General features: G+C 39.4%; 1 protein-coding gene across 1 annotated transcript in view; it reads right to left on the minus strand.

Annotated features, from left to right (window-relative positions):
• LOC136876865 (hemolymph lipopolysaccharide-binding protein) overlaps positions 1-15,517 on the minus strand; it is a 64,487-nt gene that overhangs the window by 24,377 nt on the left and 24,593 nt on the right. The window contains exons 4-5 of the mRNA XM_068228765.1: positions 5,061-5,204; positions 717-941 (exon numbers count right to left, since the gene is read on the minus strand). Of these exons, the coding sequence (XP_068084866.1) occupies positions 717-941; positions 5,061-5,204 (369 nt within the window). The remainder of the gene's footprint in view (positions 1-716; positions 942-5,060; positions 5,205-15,517) is intronic.

Here is a 15,517-nt window from a genome sequence, read left to right on the forward strand (position 1 = left end):
AGTTTACAAGGATAATCTACTGAAGGTATAAAGTGCCAGGGATGCATTCAGTTAGTGGAAATGTCATAAGTATTTTGGCCTGCGCCGATTATTTGGTGTCAATGGCAGACAGAGCGGAAAGTGCAGTGAGTATGCTATTAATATTAGCATTACCAAGACTAAAGTAATGTCGGTAGGGAAGAAAGTTCTGAGAACTGAATGTCAGGTCGGAGATACAACATGTAGATCACTTCTCCCAGGATGTTAGTGTAGTAAACGAAATTGAATCAATGTGCAGGAAAGCTAATGTAGTGAGCTCGGAGTTACGATCAACGGTATTGTGTAGGAAGAAGTCAGTTCATGGACGGAACTATCTTTACATCGGTCTGCTTGTTTTACGGGAGTGAAATCTGGGTGGACTCTGAATATCTTATTCATAAGTTATGAACAATAGCAAGAATAGTTTCTAATGATTTGAAGACGATAGGTATGGGGCTAAACGAGGGTACAACATTGTACAATGATGATGTCCCTACCATGACCCCAGTGTGTTCTGGTGCAGGTCTTTCCCGTTGACGCTAGTGGGCAACCTGCACGTCCTAGTGCCCTTATCAGTCAGTGACATCCCTCACTACAGCTAAATGATTCCTTGTTGGCTACTGTTGTATAATATGACAAATGTCTTCCGTCCGAAATCCGGTATTTCATGAGGAGAAGAGCTAGAGAGATGAACTCACCTTTCACAGACACCCAAGGATTTTCACATTCGGTCTTGTCAACTCCCATCCAAGGGGATGAGCGCACACTCTCATACATTATAGGGAACACCTCCTTCCTCTCTCGTTCGGTCTCCGCCACCATGAGATCACCACCGTCTCTCTTGCACTGCTCCCTGGCGGCAAACCAGCTCTTTTCTTCAACGTATCCCTTATAACAGTTGAAATCTCCAAACAGTTGGTATTCTGTGGGCAGTTAGAATATCACAATTAAAAATTAGTTACACTTTTAGATTTTAGACTATTCTACGAGTGTAAATGATGACCCTTTCTTATTATTTGTGGTACTCTATTATGCATTACATTGTCACGGGACACCGTAAGGTACAGAAGAGGGGATAATGAGGTAAAGTGAAGGACGTGATGTATGATAGCACAAAAGGAGAGGGTGTAGCATACTTCTATCAAATAGCACAAAGGGGTTTGCTCATGGCTTAACTTCACCAACCGACGGACGAATCACAATCAACAGTGTCGTATGTCCTCGTTCCAAATGAGCACTGTGGTGAGATTTGGAATGAGTCCAGGCTTTTGGTACGCAATCTGCGGATTAGAAATTTTATACCAGAACCTCCCCTACTCTGCAGACCAACATTCTGATGGTGAACATTTTTCGACCAACGGGACTCCAACCGCCTAACTACGATTTCAGACCGTGTAGAATTGACACTTTGACGATCTTGTCCAGCAGGTGCACTATACTGTACTATATTCCGGAGATAGGTAAAACGAAAAAACAACAATATCGCCATCGTGTTTAATCTGTATTTTGTCTTGGACACTTAAATATATGTGACGCGTCTGAAAAGTCCACAGTTTTCTGCTAGAGTCAGCTAGATTGGAAGTTGAACACTTTAGATTCTTCATGTTGCCGGATATTCCTAAGGATTTCCATAACTTTTTATTCGACTGGCTGCCATGTGATGTCAACCAGTGATTCCTAAACCCGCTTGCTCTCATTGTCTGCAATTGTATCACCAGGGGTGACGTTCGTGTAGCATGTATTGCTTTGGCCTGGATCCAGTTGTACAAAAAGGGGAGTATTTGAAAACTAGAGGATGATTTGCCAACTGATCCTTGTTTTCTTCTGAAGTAAATGGTCCCAAGTAAGGAAAGCTTCACTCATAACGAATCAGAATTATACAGAATTACTTCTGAAAGCTTTAGCACATGGAATATCACTATTCTACTAAATCATTATGCTTTGCCAGCAGCAACACTATCATTTATGCCATACGATCATGGGCATTTCTTTAACATTGTATCGAATATAATTTTCTGCTTCTTGTTGATTTATGTTGAGATCCGAGCTTTTAATAGCGACATTTGTCCGCGTGGATTGCCTCTTCAAGGGTGAGTTACGTTTCTTAAGTGTCGTAGGGAGATATTTCACCAAACACCGTAAATGACTCTACTATTATTAAGAAGTGATGGTAAAAATGTATGTGGTTAGAGGTTAGTGTTATTAGCTGCCATCCCCGGAGAGCCGGGTTCGATTCCCGGATCTGCTACGAAATTTGAAAAGTGATACGACGGCTCGGGAGGTCAAATGAGTAGAGGTGGGTTCGATTCCTACCTCAGCCATTCTGGAAGTTATTGTCCGTGGTTTCCCACTTCTCCAGGCAAATGCCGGAATGGTACCTAACTTAAGGCCACGGCCACTTCCTTCCCTCTTCCTTGTCTATCCCTTGCAATCATCCCATCCCCCAACAAGGCCCTGTTCAGCATAGCAGGTGAGGCCGCCTGAGCGAGGTACTGGTCATTCTCCCCAGTTGTATCTCATGACCCAATGCCTCATGCTCCAGGACACTGCCCTTGAGGCGGTAGAGGTAAGTTCCCTCGCTGAATCCGAGGGAAAAACCAACCCTGGAGGGCAAACTGATTAAAGGGAAGAAGAATGGTAAAAATGAATATCACACACGAAAAAAATATGAGTCAGATTTGTGTCCTTTTCTCGGACAGCCCTCTTCTACCGCTCTTTTTGTAGGGGATCTAATGAAATGGCTACCTGAAGAAGATTGGTTATGTGTACGAAGCATGTGGCCAAGTTGCGGCACTGTCTTCAAACATAACGCATGTCGCACAATTCTCTAAGGTGAATGCTGGAACAAACCACAAACCTCCCTGGTCTAAGAGAGGCCCGCCCCACCCCTTCAAGGTACGGAATGAAAACTGAAAGTTCAATACAGTGATCTCTATCTCCTTGGGCTGTCAGTGGCTTAACATTGTATCGTGAGTAAAAGATGTGCAAGATAATTAATAGAAATATGTTTTATGGCTTCTTCAATTTAGTTGCATTTCCCCTGCTTGGTTGGCACCTCCAGTTGCTCTCTATTAATAATTCTGGAGCCACCTAACCCAGCATTAATAATTTATTAGAGGTGCTTTTCTCCAACGTACAACGTTTAGTCAAAGTTGGATCAGCCTACAACCGCGACTGCAAAGTTTCTTCTATCTATTTGCAACAGTTGGCTGCACTAGAAGCACTTCAAACTATACAAAAGGAGTGTAGATCGCGTGTACAAAAGTTGGTCCACATTGTAGTTCTTAAGAGCGAACAACATATTACTAACTTCATAATTTGTACACATTTTGGTTGAATTTGGAAGATTTTCAATGGTAACTATGTGCGATTGGCAACACTGTATTTATGAGTATTTCTTCCTCAGATCGCCTTGTTTGGTGACAAAGTGCAGCTCTTTAGGCCCATGTTAAACACTAGTGTAGAATAAACGAGGAGCACAGTCAGTAAAACTGAGAAGTATCGGCACTGATCAGCGGAATCCCAGTTTCGGAAGAAACGCCGTTCTCGAGAAGAATTGTGAGATTGCTGTGAGGGAAAACAGAGACCAGCTCACATCATCTTAGAATGCCCTGATCCCACACATATTGTCAAATATTTTCACTAATCGCGATCGCTTCCTCAGATGTACGAAGTTAAGTAGTAACTGTTACTGAGCGCAAAAGGTAAATAGAACTCTTCTGCTTGACCAACCTCTACCTCAGGGCCTATAACAGGTTTCTGCAGGTTCCTAAAGTGTCCGAGGAACCGACTGAGTCAACACGTCGAAGGAAGAACGGAGTGAAGAGACACATAGATGATCAATAATTTAAACTTCACAAAGTTTCCTATCTCTCCGGGTTTGGTTGAAGTTCTTCGTACTTGACAATACTGTCACATGCTTCCGGATAAATTATCATTTCAGTACCGTAAATAATGTGTGAACTGAGGCGCAAGTTCTTGGAGTCTGCTGTTCGAGGAACGGGCACAGCCCTAGTAAATAAATACGTAGAGTTAGCAGCTCCCTGGAAACTTAGGAGTGAGACGAGCCAACATCCAGAGTTCAGAACACCATCGAGGTCGTTTGCTAAATTGTGGTTGTATTGTATTTCACTTGGAAACTAAAGGTAAGCAGTCTGGATCCTAGTAGTTCCATTGGAGTAGTTTCCCTTTGCTTTCCTCCCCTACAACATGACACAAACTCAGATAGCGTCACCGTAGGAAAGGGCCATAAACATGAAGGTACCTTACTGAAGGTACACACCCAGATGTTTGTCTCGTGTAAAACTGGGGCTTCATGAAGTCACTTTGAGGGATGTTGAACCCATGACCTCTCTAATACAAGCCTACAGTTGTTTGCACGTGATAGTATCATCCATCAGTTTGCGTGTGGGGACTGTGTGTCTTACGTTACGACGCGCGGCTCAGCTATGGAAGACTCAGCGGGTCTCACCTTCACTTCAGACCCAAGACACTCTCATTTCTCCTCTTACAAGAAGTTTATCACATTCTCTGTCCTCGTGCACTCTCCTGTATACTGCCGCACCAAACAAACAGTGTGAGCAATTTATCTGTGGAACATTTTTGATATGAGAAGTTCGTGGGTCGGGGAGTGTAACCACCTCGTCGGTAAAGATTAAACTACTAGAGAAACCTTCAAGTACCGTATTTACTTATATGTCATATCACTGAATGGCGAATTGAAACTGTCTACCTTAATTATCTACTTATTTCTGATCCCTCGATTGAAAGTACGCGAACGTTGGAAGTGGTCAAAGAGATATGCTTTTAAGTGATATGCAAGGCCTCCTTAAGATTTGTCTGTGATTACACTTCTCTTCGTTTACTCTTCCCACAGAAGGAAATGTATTCATATGTAGGACTTAGAACGTCTCTTGAGAGAATGAGTGACTTCTGTTCGAACATGAGGGCCATAAATGAATCTTCTTCAGGATGCAAATCTCCAACAGTCACATGTACGCCGGCCTCTCGTACACCATTCACGGATAATCTGTTTAACTCACCTGAATGAGGACATGACTTTGGTTTAGTAGTAGTAGTAGTTGTTGTTGTACTTGATGTATTAGTAATAGATTTGGTTGTAATATCTGCAGCTGGTGTAGTAGTCGAAGGTGTGACTGGTTCCACATCTGGAGACGTCGAGGTACCTGGAACAAAAATACGCAAGAAATATTTAATTTCTGATAAACAATAATCCTGATAATCTATCAGAAACGGTGTAAATAAAATCAAGACAGAGTTATTTCACGGTCACCGACAATGTATACATCAAAATATGGTTATGTTTAAAAACAGGACTGTACCAAGATTTGGAAAAGTATGTGTTTCTCTCTTTCATTAAGAAAAGTTTGATTGTTACTTATTTCCGTTTACAAACTTAAAACCTAGAAGGTTTAGTTTGATGACAAATATATATATTTACAGTTGATATTACTGCATATTACTGTATTTCAAAGCAGGGTCATACAGCAACGGGCATACTATTTAATTCTCTTTCACACAGGAAATTCATTCCGGTTCCAGTTTTACCGGAAGTTATCTTGGTTTTACAGTAAGATCTAAATCTTCTCAGTTATAGCTGATGCCACGTAAACAAGTTATAATATAATATCGAACATTTTATTTCCGGTCTGACCTGAAAGAAAAGGGGAACATAAGTTTCCGAGTTCTGAGCTGAGAAAATGTCTGTAACTAATAGGACATCCACATTTTAAACAGCTGGTTCCCGCTTGTGAAATGTATGTTAGTAGGGTCACGTGTGTACCATTCTGTTTGGAACACAGCTAACAACATGTGGCCTACTCCCGATCACCCACAATGTCTTCCAGACCAACTGTCGCTTGGAGAGGGAACACTGACAAATAGGCACCATCCCAGCATTCACCGAGCAGTGAGAAGTAAGGATTTGTCACCATTACGTGTTTCTTACGGAGACACAGTATGCTAAAAAATGGAAACATTCTTAGATTTTGGTCCCTCAAAGTAACCTAAAATGTTGTGATAATGCTCGAGTACCGTATTGAACCTTTGTGTCCTAAGAAACTAGACTCCTAAAATCATTACATGAAGTTCCATATCCATTACAAGTCATGAGTTCTAGCTACATTTTTATCTCTGACCAGAGACAGCACGTGCAGATAAAGGTGGTAGTTCTCATTTTCCTGCTAAAGAAATTACGTCACGCGCACGTGTATAGGGTTCAAGGATATGTCGGACTATTTTTTGTAATAAGAAGTACAGTTTAAGAAGAGCTGCCGACAAAACAGCCGTAGTAAAAGTTCGGAAATTGTAAGTGAAATAATTTGGTCATTAATGGTAAAGATTTAATACCACTAAATAGCTCCAGAAGGAAATTTGTCGAAAGACGCCCCTGTTCGTTCGAACTCTGTTACATCGACCATATATAGTGCCTCTCTCATGAAGTAACTTAACACTTTAGTTGACTAAGGGAAATCCTTAAATGCTTATCATGAACACCGCTACTAACATAAACAACTATGTGTTACATCGTGATCTGCCATCAGTACATTTTATGGGGTAGAAAAAGTGTCTGCAAAAATGTTCGCGGTAAATGAAAATGGCATGAGAGTGGGAGTAAATGGTATAAAGGAACGGTGTGCCATTTTGCAAGCCGCGTTGTGATCAAAGAATTTGAAGCGACCGCACGCTATTCAGAAGAATAGTAAAAAAAAATCGGATGTGTAGACTAAGTACCTACAGCAGGGTTGTTTGGCCAAAGATGGCTATAGAATAGCATCTCCAATTGGAGAAAGGTTGTCAGTCAAGTTCACGGTATTCCCATGTGGAACCGTTATGTAAACTCATATCAAGGCAACAGACGGTCATTATAATGCCCAAGCCCTGCAATTGAACTAACCCATATTAGTTAGTTAACTTCGTATGCATGAGCGGATCGGTGTTTGACGATCGTGCTCGGTTCGCGAGAAAGAGAATGTGTGAAAGGCAATTTTTTCTTTTATGTCATTATTTTCAGGTGAATGAAGATAGAAAGGATGGAAAAATATATTTTGTAAAGCCACTATCTCTCGACATGGCCACATAAAGAATGAGAGGCTGGTCAGCCTAAAATGATGGGAGACGACGTACGACTACAGATATGTGAATTACCACATTTATAAAGTGCTTTCATTTATTTCATGATGACACCAATTTTTGTATGTGTGTATATGTGACGTATTTTGGTCACCATTTTATTACATGAAAATGTCAGAGGAATATGACAAAAGGTCATTTTTATTGTTTCTTGGATAATCGGGAGAGTGGCGAAACTAGCGTGTGAAGTGTTGTAGAGTAGTATATTTAATGGTTGGGAAATGGATATAATGTCTAAAGCAAAGTATCATTTCCTTACGATTATTTTCTATATTTGTGGTTTGCCAAAGGTAAGACATTAATTGAACATAAAATTCTGTTCGGTGGAAGGATGAAACTCACACAAGCGTAAACCGTGGTTATTCATGTACAGCTGGCGCAGAAAGCACACCGTTGTGTACGGTGAAGTAAATGTTTGTCAAGGGAAGTTAGGAGGCGAGACCGATAAAAATAGGTTACCGGAGATTGCTATTCCAAAGTTTGTTGAAATCTGTGTAGAATTGAAGAGAGGAAATAACGGTAACATTTTTTAAGTCAAGTTGTGAGTTTCGGTTTGGAAATATTAGCTAAGATATGCGGGGAGAGACGATTAGTTTTCACAGAGTGATTTATGTAACAGCATTGTAAGTCACCCAGGAGAGATATTTCCATATTATTGTCGTGCAGAGAATTTTTGATAGCAAGTTTCATGTCTTGCGAAGAATGGGAAGTAATGAACAATTGTGGATCAGTTTGTTGAAATCCTCTAGTGTTAATGCCGGATTGTTCAGTGTAGGAAACCCGAGGAGATATTTTGTGTAATTTATTGAGATAGAAATAGGGTCAGTCCATAGTTAGGATTCCGCGTGAAACTGTACGACCGTGATGGACAAGAATATTTGAGTGACGTCTTAAATTAAATCTCTTCACATCATCCATGTGGGTCAAGGATTATATTTCATGTGAATTGCCAGCAAGGCGGTTTTTCTTTATTTGACGCAAGTTAAATAGCCTGTGTTTTGTATCGAGATATCAGGGGACAGCTCATGTTCCCGTTACTCCTGTCAGCTGTTAGGTAGTAGTGTTGACTACTGAATGCATGATTCGAAGCAGTGTATCGATTCATTCAAGTGTCCGAGTAAATCGATTCACAGGAAGGGCGAGCTCACTGAACACGATTCAGCTTACTCTCAGCGGGCAGTTCTGAGTGGCGCACTCACGGCTCACTTGTGGGACACTGGACGTTGACGGGGAACCGAGCTTCCGCTGCAGCGAGACATACAGTGAGCCATGGCACACCGAAGGAATCGTACGCAGTCACGGATCAGCGAGACACAACATACACACAGTTCTTTATCGGTAAACTGGACATTGTTGGGGAGCCGAAGTTCCTCTGAAGCAATACATACAGAGCCATGGTACAATGAAAGAATCGTACGCTATAATGGACGCTCGAGCTCAGCTCATTTGAAAATAATACCCACTTTCATTCACTGTCCTCTTCTTACAGGGAGGTTTAAATAATAAATGGATTAATTTGCATTGTTAAAAAGGTGTCAAACATAATTCTAAGGTAGCTAGTAAGAAGGTAGTCTATTAGGTTATACTATTTATTGGTTTAATGAATCTTTGTATTATAACTTAGATTGGCAATTAATTAAACTCGACTCTAGCCTGCCCTATGACTATGAGTCATGCTCATGACCACTCAAAAGTACCTGTTTTATATTGGGAAGAGCGGCTCAGTATTCTCTCAGTTCGTATGTCACATCGTTGCTCAAGACTTCAATAATATGTGGACAGCAAGTGATCCTACTGACGCAATAACGTAACCAACAGTACGTTGAATCAGAAAACCAGTGGGCTACTGTACATCTCGGGTAGCCTATACAAAATATGACGATTTCAAAAATCCTCTGCTGATAGAAATTTACATATTTTCAAAAATAACTGAGCGATTTGGACGTGCGATTAGTATCGCGTATCAATGCGCTTGCATTCGGGGAATGGTGGGTTCAAATCCCACCGTCAGCAGCCGTTAACATGGTTTTCCGTAGTTCCCCATTTTCCCATTTTCACACCAGGAAACGCTTTGACTGTACCTTAATTAAGGCCATGGCTGCTATCTTCCTAATCCCAGACTTTTCCCATCCTGCTTCGCCGGAAATCTTCAATGTATTAGAGTGACTAGCATTTTTGTCTAAGAAAGGAGTTCATAGTATGAAGACCAGATTGCAGCAGCGAGCACTGAATGCTGTTGCTGCTGCCTTACCAGTACATAATACAAAGATGCAGTAGGAGCGGTGACTCTAATTTGCCGTGAATCGGGTCACTGCATCGATTCAGTAACGTGAACTGAATCAAATGAATCGATTCGGTAAAATGAATCGAATGTCCCATAACTATTAGGTAGTCGAGCCAGCTTGCTGATAGAAAGAAACTAAATTTTACTGAGATTTGTCATGAATAAGAAAATGTTTGGAATTTGATTTCATTATTTAGAAGAGACTAGTTTTAGCAGAAAACTGAATTCATGTTTTTGAACTGACAGAAACGAGACGATTGTAAGATATATTGGAAATAACCATTTTCAGGGATGTCAAAATTTGAATCGGTAGTGGTGTTGTCTGATATTATTTAAGGGTGTGCCGTTTCACCGTTCTATAGTTGCAGTATTAGGAACAAAAATGGCGTTCCAGCCATTAAAGGATCAATATAAAAGCAATTAACAGCGGTACGAATCGAAAAGGTAATAATTTCAACCAGCAGTCACCGAAAGAACCATTCGTAGAAGGCGGTGAGAAAGAATGACAGAAGCGGATTATTTAAACTGATTATTGAAAAAAGAGACTTCCATTAGAACAAAAACTCAATCCAGCACTGCAGCGAAGAAAGGACGGAATCGTGTAAAGAAACGAGTTAGATATTTGATTTTATAATCAATTACTGAAGAAAGAATTAAATCCGCGACAGCCCGCTCAACGTCAGCTGTAGGTTGACATATATACGTGAAATTATAGACCAGCTATAAGGAAACGTCAAGTTTGGTTCAGTACTACGTCACAGTTGGGCTCGGAAGCATTATATTTTGCCCGATACTGCACAACGTAGAGAGAGCGGAATTCAACTGGTTATAAAGTGCAATTTTAAAAGCACAGAAAATTTACATCCGTTCAGCAAGCAAGGGAGTTGACAAATAAGAGCACACTTAGAGCTGTTATAATTAAATTAGACGGCCTAGAGCACATATATTCCTTTATCATTGGCAGTACGAAACGGATTACAGCATGTCTAAATCAACTAATGCATTGTGTTATTCTGTCCCTGACGTTCTGAAGACCACTATGATGTTCTAAGAGGCTGAGGCAGAGACTACTCCGACTATGGTGGCGCTTCACGAGATTGATGACCCAGGAGGGTGGTAATCAGCTGAGAGGACGAGATGGACCCGATTACCTAAGCCGAACCATGGAGCGAGGCCTACCATTCCCGATGAACAACAACGAGATGGGAGTCACTACCCAATAAGCAAAGTTAAGTCCCCTATGAGTCGTTTCGTAAGTAGAAACCTTTATTTCTTTTGGATATATGTGACATGATTTGTGACATTGTGCGTGCGTAGTTAATATTCAAGTGTAGTTACAAGGAAGTAGGTATTCATCTGAAGTTACAGTTAATCCCATACATAGGCGTAAAATACCAGTGAATGCCGTTCGCAAGTTTATCAATATGGTGTTACAGAAGTGATTGATATTTTTAAATCGTTGTCAGTGAAGTGTTAGAGTATCATGTGGAGGTTAATATACATGCGTGATGGCTTTAACAGAATACCAAGCGTGGAGATCGTATTTAGGGAATGTTTACGACAAAGTATAGTAGCACAGTTTAATGTTGTGATGTACTTTTCTTTGATACTATGACGGTAAGGATAATGTTTTATATGTGTAGGTTATGGCACATATGCCGAGTACTTGATGAAATGAGTGCCTGAGACGCACTAATATGAATGCTACGTGATAATTGAAATGATAAATGGTGAATGAAATAATGATATGAGTTGATAGTAGATTATGATGGTGATAGTTATGGTTATTTGGAAAGTTGCTCATAGTATTCTTCCAAGAGATGATAGTATGTGTAAATTGCGCATGCTAAGGTATATATTGAAACGTACTGTTTTCAATTGCTGTTTTTATTCCCTGATATACAAAATAGGTTAGGATACGATCTCAATGCCATCAATATAGAGTTAATTGAGTATGTAGGATCATCAGAGGAGCCGAGAGGCCAATAACGTTAATATTTAGGCCTTCACTGACTTATCTACGATCATTTTCATGTATTCTCACATACGGCAACTTAATTTACGGTTTTATGGGAGCAGTTTGACACATCACTGGTAACTTAGTCATTCATATATGGACTTTTAGATGAAGGTAGAGTCTTCTAATAGGTCAATTTTTCCACTTATGGTATTATTTGTTGGAAAGTTAGTTAAATACACTTGGCAATGCTACATTCAGCCAGATACGCACTTTAATTGAATTTTAACCATGAATTAAAATAATAATTGAGTGAGGTAACCACATAAGCCTTATGATAGAATTAATTTGAGATTAATTACGACTTAAAGTGGACTTGAATTTGCTTATATGGAGGTCAGTCAACATGAAATATGAAAAGATTATGGAAATTTTCAAACTTAAATTAGTGGAAATCCCTAAAGAACAAACATTACTTTCTCACACGATTTTCCTACTGTGCATGGGCGTGGATGTGAAGTTTTCAGCAAAGTGATATTCATTTCTCTAGTCACATGTGAATTTAAGTTAAAATGATAGAATTTTTGGTAACTTTGAGGAGCAATCCAGCTCAATAAGGAAAGATTCCAGACCTTAATTAATTAATTAATTAATTATTGGCTATTTTCACTGCGTTTTCACATTCTTAATTGAAACCATAATTTGAAATGTTGTATATATTAGGTAGTATAATTTTGTTTTCACTTAAACCAATTGGATGCATCTAATTATTTCAACTATATTGAATAATTTTTCACTTGATTATATATAATTTAATTTTTCCTTTCATTTGATTTTTACGGATATTACTTAATTACAACATAATATTTCGACAGGCCAGAATTAGCGTATCAGATGATTGAGGCCTGATTTCCAATTATTTGTTAGAGGTTTTTCAAACTTGTTTTCTTTCAATACAACATAATTACGGCACATAGAGATGCTGATTGCGTTATGAAACCATCTACATTATATGAGACAATTTCTAACAATACTTTACGTGATTTTCAAATCATACTTAGACTGATTTGCCAATAAAAGCTGAGTAGTGAAAATATAAAAATTCTTTTAATGCCTACTTAGAGTAAGAGCTAGATATAAGGCTATAATGACTCTATTTCTGATTGCGATTTCGATAGCAACATGCACGAATTTCTTGAAATGCCGTAATAACCTGGATTTTGTGATAAAATTTCGGTAACTTGCGAGTATGGTATCCGACTGATAGCGTGTTGGAGACGTCCTTCTGCGTAGGTTGAGATTTACCATAGGCCATTGGCGTACTTTCTCACGCGGAACTCACAACCCAGTAATATTAGACAGATGGAATCGTTATCAAGAGCTAGTCTGGAACACATGTATCCCCACCTGGACGCGGGAGCGGTGCATGTAGTTTTTGGTGCCCAACTGTGTGGCAAATAGAGAAAGACGCCGTGGGAGCAAAGAGTTGCCAAAAACATGTAGTTTTTGCTGCCCAATCGTGTGGCAATTAATGAGAAAGATACTGGAAATGGTCTCCAAAAGCATGTAATTTTGTCGCCCATACCCGTGGCAATTTGAGAGAAAAACACCGTGGGAGAGAGAAGTTGGTCATCAAACCATGTACATTTGATGCCACGACGTGTTCATAATGAAGAGAAAGGCATTAGGGTCAAGAAATAGAGTTGTCGAGTCTTGTAAAATTTGGCTACGCAAACATGTGGCAGTCTGAGAGAAAAATTTACTGAGGAAACCTTGATAAGAAGGAAAGGTATTTTAGGAGTTGATTGACAGAGGATTTTGAACGTACGGACGAGATGATTGAATGAAAATGGGAGTATCGTACAAAACTTAGTTGTATCTGGTAAAAGAAGTTGTCGTTTGACCAGATAAATTTTTATATTGGGATCGAAGAGAACACAGGAGGACAATGAACTGTGAAGTCGAGGAGATGCCCAATAATAATAATAATAATAATCAGAAGTAAGAGAGAGAAGAAATGGATGGATGAACTGAAGGAAATGTCCGAGGACGACTGGAAACAATCGAATTTCAGTATAGAGGAAGCTGATGTAGAATATGAAGACTTTACAATTGTAAATATGAATAGTTGGAAGGGAATTTAAGGAATGTTGTTAATATGTTAGTCACAATTTATTATGAAATAACTTAGATATAGGAAGTAGATGGTAAGAAATTAAGTCATTTGAACCTTTTTAATTATTCATGCCAGAATTAAGATTTGGAATCTCAGTCATTAGAGTAAACGTTTCATATTTCATGGTGTAATTGGGTCAACCTCGTAAGCAAAGCCTAGTCAGAGTAGTTAAGCCTATATTTAAGCATAGTACAAGTACAGTTGAGTGAGTTAAGTATAAGAATATTAGAGAATATTGAATTATAGAGAAGTTAGGGCAGAATTAGAGTATTATTAGGAATAATAGAGAATTCGGAAATAATACGTGAAAGTCAAGATGTCGACGTTAAGCCAATTAAAAGCGCAATTTGAAGAATACCAGAAAGAACAGAAAGAGGAACAACGGGAAATATTGCAAGCCTTTAAGCAAATGATAGAAGAAATGTATAGAAAACGGAAGGAAGAACAGGAAGAAAAGGAGAAGAGGCAGGTAGAAAAAGAGAGAAAACAGAAGGCAGAGCAGGAAGAAACTAAGAGAGAAAGACAAGAAGAAATGAGAAAGCAAGAGGAGATGTTAAAGGAGATTATGGAAAAGATGGATAATCGTGATGAAGAATCTAAGAAAGAAAGACAGGAACGAGAGGAGAAGGAGAAGAGGCAGGAAGAAGAGAGAAAGAAAAAGAAACAAGAAAGGGAAGAGAGATATCAAAGACTCGTGGAAGAAATGAGGAAGGAAAGGAGAGAAGATCAACAGGAGATGATCAGAGAACTGAAGAAGAAAATGGAAAGCATGAATGAAAAGTGGAAAGAAGAATGGCGACAGTCAACAAAGAAAATGATGGAAGAAATCACTAGTAAACAGGAAGAGAAACATAAGCAGATGATGGAGGAGATGAAGCAGATGAAGGAAGAAATCATTAGTAAACAGGAAGAGAAGCAGAGGCAGATGATGTAGGAGATGAAGCAGGAAATGAAGGAGGAGATGAAGAAAGGTCATCGAGAGCAAGAAGAGAGACACGAAACAATAGTGACGGAAATAAAGGAAGAGATCTTGAAAATACGGTCAAAGGAGAATGCGATCAATAACTTCATAAATGAATGGAGAGCCGAAATTAAAGGAGGAATGGAGAAGAACGAACATGAGAATCAACGAGGATCATCACAAGAAGAAGCTGAGAAACCGGAGGAGAAGAAAGAAGAAGATGATGAAAACCGAGAAGAAAAGCTACTGAAAATAATTGAACAACCAGAGGAGAAACGACGAGAACTACTCAGAGAAGGAGGAAGAAGAGAAAGATCAGGAAGACCAGACATACGAGAAGAATGGCAGCGAAAGCAGCTGAAGCAAATTGCAAGAATGGAGGAGAGACAAAGAAAAAGAAGAAAAATGGAAACCAGGATAGTTCAAGCAGAAATTTTGCAGATGCAGAATCACATAAATATGCATAGGGCAGATTTGCATGAAGAAGAGGAAGAAATCCATTTACTTGAGGCTAGCACCGTACTTACCAAACGATCCGTAAGAAAACTGAAGGTTACTTCAGAGAATTGGCAAGCAAATACGTATGAAGAGAACGAACCATGTTCGAAGGGGAAGACGAAAGCAAGAAGGGAAGAAGATGAACGAAAATGGACGTCAAGATTACCAGACAGAAAGAAAATAACGTTAACTTATCTATAGAAAGACAAGGAGAATGTTGAAAACGCAGGAAAATTCAAATTTCATAGTTATTAAAACACAAGTACACTCGTGGGAAATCAATTCTATATTAGTAAAGAAACCAGCAATCTTGAATGTATCCACTAAAGTATTTGCAAAGTTCGTACATTTATTCGATGGACCATTCGTTATACATCGATCATTTGGGAACAACGCATACGAAGTTCACGACTTGAACAGTAAAAGTAAAGGAGTACACAACGCCGCAAATATTAAGTTATACTTCAAGAA

Source organism: Anabrus simplex, chromosome 7 (assembly GCF_040414725.1).
Source record: "Anabrus simplex isolate iqAnaSimp1 chromosome 7, ASM4041472v1, whole genome shotgun sequence".
NCBI classification, from domain to species: domain Eukaryota; kingdom Metazoa; phylum Arthropoda; class Insecta; order Orthoptera; family Tettigoniidae; genus Anabrus; species Anabrus simplex.